At 36.7% G+C, this 7,084-nt stretch overlaps 1 protein-coding gene across 5 annotated transcripts in view; it reads left to right on the forward strand.

Moving 5' to 3' along the window:
• Positions 1–5,907, forward strand: part of Crebrf (CREB3 regulatory factor) — a 61,108-nt gene extending 55,201 nt beyond the window's left edge. For all 5 annotated transcript variants that reach the window (XM_051181000.1, XM_051181001.1, XM_051181002.1 and 2 more), the window contains one exon: positions 494–5,907. In XM_051181000.1, the coding sequence (XP_051036957.1) occupies positions 494–609 (116 nt within the window). In that variant the 3' untranslated portion in view covers positions 610–5,907. The remainder of the gene's footprint in view (positions 1–493) is intronic.
• The last annotated feature ends 1,177 nt before the right edge of the window (positions 5,908–7,084 follow it).

Below are 7,084 nucleotides of genomic sequence, written 5' to 3' on the forward strand. Positions count from 1 at the left end.
TGAATAGGATGAGGAAGTCAGCATACTTTGCTATTCCTAATTTCTTTCCCCCCTGGTATCCTACCTTTTCTTACTCGCTCATTTTTATTTAAAATAAAGAAAAGGGAACTTAAATTATATACAATAGTTATTATTAGATCTATCTTTTGTACTTACAGTTGTAGTTGTGTGTATATCCACCATAGAACACAGTGAGGTCCAAACAGTTGAAGGACACAGGAAGCAAACTCATAGGCTTAGGAAACAGTGCCTGCCAGTGGGCCTTGGGTCCCTTTGGATATTACTATGTACCGCCTACCATTTTAAAATGCTTCATGACTCTTGATGAGGGTCTCCTTAGGAGATGAGATCTGCCATATAGGATGGTTTTCCGGGCTGCTGCAGCAAGTAGTAAAGTGCTTGGTTGGAGCAGATTCAGTGTTTGAGAATTCTTCCCTGTCCTTTATGCCCTCTCCATATTTGTATCTTAAAGTGTGCCTTTTATTCCCTTCAGGTCTCCCAGTCGCTGGGCAAACCTCAGAATTTGTTAACCAAGTATTAGGGAAGACTGCTGAAGGCAACCCCACTGGAGGCCTTGTAGGACTAAGGATACCAGCATCAAAAGTGTAATCAGCCTCATTGGACCACTGGTCAGAAATGTCTGTTTTTGTCATGTTATTCATTGTAAATTTTCATTCTGTTTTGCACGTCAATTAGCATTATGTAAACATTTATAATTAGGTTACATTGTTTTAAGAATTTGTAGCATAAGTGAAGCATGTTCCAAAATACTTGATTATTGCATTTTCAGAGCATAAACCAGTGACCCTGTTGCTGGCATTAGAAAGGAAGCTCACATGTTAAGTAAATGTGAGGTACAAAATGTAAACATCTGTTAAAACATTTTGGAGGAGTGAATATATTAGTATAATGCTAAATATTAAGGTGGGTTTATGCTCTGAACCACACAGAAATGCCGAGGAAGCATTTTTTTCTGAGTCCATTTAGAATGTTTTTAGAATGACTGCTTTTTTGTTTTAATTTTTCACAGCCATTAATCTCACTTGTACATGGCGCACCTAGCACTCATGTGTGTACCATGTTTAGATGTTTATTTTTAGAGCTCAATATGATATATATAAACATATATATGTATATATATAATTATATATATAATTGTGCAAGTAAGAAAAAAGCATATTCTTTGTGCCTTGTATTTTGGGGAAATTCTAAAACTGGTAATATTTTGTATGATGAAAACCCTAATGAGGAAAAACAAGATATATATATGAGAAAATTATGGGGTTTAAATGTCTTTTTGTTCCAACTCTTTTTCAAAATTTTTGAATGTATATAGGACTATGTTGAAATGTAGATATATGCCACAGAGTCTGTGTATTGTATAAAAAACAAAACAAAACAAAAACAAAAACAAAAACAAAAAAAAGATGGCTCTAGAAAACTCCTATTTCGGTACTTGACCGGAAGAAAATACTTGCACATTATTGCGATTGTTTTATTTTTTCTACCAAAGACAAATGCAACTGGTATGGCAGACTGCCAGTCTAAGTAAAGTTTTGCACAGCTTACATGATACTGTATGAATGTATGAAAAAAAAAAAGAGAAAAAATTTAAAGGTCAGGGTTAGGGATCTTACTCAACTGTGAATTTTATTTCTGTTTGGGTCCAATTATCTACAGAAGGAGCATCCATACATACAAATATTATTTTGCTGTTCCTCTAGTTTGCTTCCATAGTAGATAAGATGATGGCCATTTAGGTGTCTTTTATTTCTGCACTTATTGTAGGAAATTTTAATATATTTCATATTAGTAAGCTATTGATAAAATAGTTTTTGACTTTGGAAATTAAATTTTATTTAGCTTATTGTAGTATACTTCCACCAAACAACCAAAATACAGATTATTTTTATTGTATTATGTGTGTGTATATATATATATATATAAAGAAAAAAGCTAAAAAATATCTAATACTTTAGTTGCCACTTTTCCAATTGATGTATTATTGTGCATGTAATATTTTCAAAGATCAACACAAGCTTAAAACAAATTTATAAATTTTTATATTTTTGTACAGGTATTTTCTTCAAACTTACATGTGACTTCTGTAGTTTCTAGAATTGAGAAACATGAACACATTTAGTTTTTAGGTGCTCTTTTTTGCTCACATAAGCGGCTGTATTAGTCAGTGTTTAACTGTGCTCAAGCTTTACCTCTTGATGAGAAACTCCTGTGTCAAGTCAGCATTATAACCTCCCGCAGGTCCTGCCATCTTTCTGTCTTGATGGTTTTTATCTCAAATCTTATGTTTGGAACTATGAAAACCGATGGTTTAAAAAGTAAAAGCAAGCATATCTAGAAGAAAACCCTGAAATTTCAGACATAGTTGCTGTTTCTCCCATTACCTATTGATAGAACTATATTGGTTGTCTTTGGTCCTCACAGTAGTTTCTTTTCCTTTCTCTCCTTCCACCCCCTTTTGTAAACTATAACACATGAAGGTTCAATTCTAGAACACAGTAACAATCCAAAAAATGTGTCTTATTTGCCTCTTTGACATCACGGAACATAAGAAACCAAGAATTGTCTTGACGTGATAGCTGAGCTGTAATAAGGCTCCTGTATGTTTGGTGGAAATGTACCTGTTAGTGCACTCACCCTAACAGACAATGAGCTCACATCTCATAGTTAATAGAATTCAGGTTTTTACTTTTTAGGTGGGAGAAAGCAAAGCTTAGGTTCACAAATGGAAGTATATGAAGTTTTGACAGTGTATATCTATCTGGTAAATTTAAAGTTCCAGAACATGGCAGTTTTGTAGTCAAGTGAACACTGCTTCATAGTAGCAATTCAGTCGGTAAAGTTTATAAAATTGCCCCTTTATAGCTGCCCTGTTAGGAATTCTGGTTTTTTGATACCCTTTTCTTGTCTGCAAACCAGAATTTGATTTTTTTGGTCTTGCATTTCAAAAGACTTTGAATCTGTTTAGTAGATTCCATACCTGTGCATTTCAGTGTTTTATATGTACTACTTAAGTTAAATAGTTGAAAGCTTTTAAATAGTTGAGCTTTTTAATGTTGACACTTTATTTTGTACCTATTTATATATATGTATGTATATCTTAGAAAAGCACTTTGTTATAAAATTGCATTTTATATGATTCCTGCCATTTGCTGCTAAACCTGGGCTGGTCAGAACGCTGCAGCGATACTTGATCTAAATAAAAACCTGGCAGTAAAATGTAGAGTGCAAGTTAAATCCTCTTGCTGTTTAAGATGACATAAGCAAGCTGTGCAGCTTTACATTTTAACCAGGGGACTCTGTGGCATTTAAAACCGTCTAGAAATGGTTGTACTTTTAATGCCAGTAATGATCTGCTTCCTCCATTGTTGTTAAAATACCTATACCTAGTGTATCACAGACAGTTCTCACAAGTACTTAAAATCCCCAACAGTTGTACATGTTTTGCTTTTTAAAATCGTGGCATGTATTTTTGGGTGAGAGCTGTCTAAAGGTTTTCTGTGTTCATACATGGTATTCAGATAGTTCATGAAGTCCAGAACCTTCCCAAGAGAAGGCATTGTGAATTCTCCTCAGATAAATCCATTGTTCCAAAAGCAACCATAAACTGATTCTAGTACTACTACAGTAAAAAAAAAAAAAAAAAAAAAAAAAAAAGTAACAATGAACCTTCTGCTTCCTGGTTTCAGATACACTGGATTCTTTAGTCTGTGTCCACATGAGAGCACGCTGCCCAGCTGCTCCTGTTAAGGTCGTGTGTGAGTTTTTCTGTCAGTATGGTTGTTTGCTGTGCTGTACCATGTATGGGTTCTTGTCTTTTCCACGTCAGTCATGAGAAACTTGGGTGTGGCTTGATCTTGTGCCTTACTTGTACACTTAAATGAAACATCTTCATTCCCTTCTGCTTCCCAAACCTCAACTTTGTCCTTTTTGTAAGAGAATCAGAACTATTCCAGAAGCATCATGAAGGATTTCAGATGGGCATGGTTCCGTAGTCCCCTCTCTTTATAATTATTTTATATTTGTATGAGAGACCAGTTTTGAATGATCTTTGAGTAATCTTACTTACTACATCCCTTCTCTGGCTTTTGTGAAGTTGTCATGCATCTCTCTGATGCTTGACTTCATTTGCTTCTTAGCAAGAGTCTGCATTACAGAAAGGTGCATTCATTTCATCTGCTTGAAAGTGACTATTTTGTTTTCCAGAACTTTTTAGGAGAAGAGTACCCATTTTGTTTGTTTTTTTTACAGCAGATGACAAATCTCTTTAAAAGAAACAGAAGTACAGTACTTTTGAAATACAATGCTATTGGTATGAATTTCTCTTTTATATATAATATTCATACAATTATCTGATGTTTGCCTTCATTAATAAAGCTGTTAGTTTATTCACCAAAATGTCAAAAATGGATGTGCTTTTCTTTATCCCATACATTTAAATAATATTTTAGCTGCTAAGATTTAGTTAACTTCCTAAGAAATGAATTCAAGTTGCCTTCAGCAAGAATTAACAAAACTCATGTTTCCTTTCTTTATATAGTCTTCCTACAATTCTGTTTAACTACTTTCTAATTAATTATGTGACAGAATGTTAGCATCTCTCCAAATCTTGAAACTTGAATTTTGAGAATGCATTGAATTTCAGTGTTAATGGAAAAGGTCTCAACTATGTTTGTAGTGGAGTCTTGTGGAATACCATTTCCCATGGAACTGCGACCACTTGCACAACTTTGCACAGAACTGCAGTCTTGTTCTTCCCTGGATCGTGACAAATGAGTCTCATACAGTGCCGTAATACTCGTGGTTTCTTTTGTGATCTTTGTCATCTTAATAAGGGCATTATGAGAAAGAAGATGACTTCGTGGTTTTTGTTTTTGTCTTTTTTTTTTAAAAGCATTTCAAACACAATGGGATGTAACAATGAATGTCAGCTGTAGGGATGGTTTGATTTTAAGGAATAAGGGTGTTGGGGAAATGTGATGAAAATGTACTACTGAGAGTTACACACTTCCATAGGCAAGTGGGATTATGTGTTGAAACATAGTCTCCATTCCTTGTAAAATAAAATAGAAATGACACCTAGGAACTGCACTATGCCAAATTGCCATTTTGTTATGAAGAGACTTTTGGAAGTGGTAACAAGGTAACAGAACCTCACAGCCACTTCCAGATAGTATTTTGGAGTTGAAGACTGAGTGGCTAGTGAAGAGCACCCAGATTTGTGTCTCCATGTGCCAAGTGGGAACTGGGCTTGCCTCTTCCGTAACAGTGTAAACACCTGGTGTAGTTGACTTAGTTCTGGGTGCCAGGAGTGGAACTGATTCTGTGTCTTGCCCTTTGCCCTGTTTTTTCCAGAACTAAATAACAAAACTGTGTATGTGTACTGTATTGGCCTTTCCATCACATGTTTTACAACACTGTACTCCACTGCCTGCTTTTGTCTTCTTGCCCTAGAGTCTGTCCCATAGCATAGCATTTGTGGTTCAGTGACACCAGAGCTGCCAACACCGAAGGGCAGGAATACAAAGTGTTTGTTCTGTGGTTTTGGCAGCCTCTTTAATAGTTGCGCTTAGGATCCTGTCTGTGATATGATCATAAATACTCCATTGTTTTGTTTATTCCTCACCCTCAGCTGGAGCTATGGCACTTTATTGGATTCAGTCTTGTCTCTTGTCTAGAAAGCATTGTATCTTGTTCACGCATGAGCTGTTTAAAAATGACTCAACGTTGGTTAATAGTCGTGCAGTTCTCCTTTCAGGAGAAGGTCATGCACAGGTTGTTTTGTTTTCTGTCACCCTCTAACCTGTCAGCACTTGTAGTCAGACACAGAATCATCAGTGTATGCAGCACCCTTTGTAATTTAAAATAAAAAATATGAAAAGAAAAGGTTTTGAATTGTTTGCCTCATATTTTGTCTTTTCTCCTTTCTGTTGCCTTCAACACAGCAGTCATCCATTCCTCAGGACAAACTGTCCCTAAGAGGTCTCCAGCTGCACAGAGCAAGGGAGCCAACTGTGCTGCCTCTTTGGGCATACAGAGATCTAAGGGTTATTGACACTACCTGGGTTTTTAGTATTTCATTGAAATTAAGCTATACCACAAAATTACTTGATAGAAACAATTTGCTTTCTTTGTAAACAATATTTTATACTTAATTTGTCCTTTGATGATTTGGACAAGGGATTTCTTCATGGAAAACAAAGTATCAAAACATGTTTCATTAAGACTACGGAAGCTGTGTGCCTAAGGCCTATACCAGGGGGACCTGACTGAGTGAAAGGGGCATAGGAGTGGCTGTTGTTCAGCAGGAAGCATCTGTTGAGAATGTGCTTTTCCAGGATGTGTGAGTAGGTGCTGGGTTACAGAGGGATTGAAGAGACTACCACAAAATCAGTCTACCAAGGGAAGTGGCATGTGGGCAGGATGACAAAAAAACACAAGGAAAGTTGAAGGTATGACATCCTGCGAGGATGTTAAAGAAGGGATGAGAGCTGGAGAGGGTGCAAGTTTGTTAAAGTGCCAGGCAAGCATAAGGACCTCAGTTCAGTCCCCAGCACTCAGGTGAACAGCAGCAGGGTGTAGTGTGGACACTTATATCCAGCTAAGGAGACAGAGTCCACAGCCCAGCATGGCCTAGTTGGAAACTAATAAGAGACCCCATCCCCCAAAAAGGACAGCACCTAAGGGATGACAGCCCAAGGTAACTTTAGCTCTCCCCCCTTCCCCCGCCATTTGAGTTAAAAAAAAAAAAAAAGTAGATGTGATTTCCCATGGGCTGATTGTTATTCAAGATTTATCTCTCCTAGTGTTGAGAACTCTGAGGAGCCAGGGGAGCTGGGTCAATGCAATCCTTAGGAAGCTAAATCTTCCATGATCTCATCAATGAGATAGATACATCAACTGGTGAATTCTTAAGCTGTAGTGCAATGAAGACTTTGAAAGAAAAACATCAATTGGGAAGTGCTTTCCTTATTCAGCCAGAAGGTGGAGAATTAAAAGGTAGTAGATGTCCTTAGGTATGGAGGTGGCACACTATATGCCTTTTAAATGTTGTTCTGTTTAA

The sequence above is a fragment of the Phodopus roborovskii genome, unplaced genomic scaffold, assembly GCF_943737965.1.
Source record: "Phodopus roborovskii unplaced genomic scaffold, PHOROB, whole genome shotgun sequence".
NCBI lineage: Eukaryota > Metazoa > Chordata > Mammalia > Rodentia > Cricetidae > Phodopus > Phodopus roborovskii.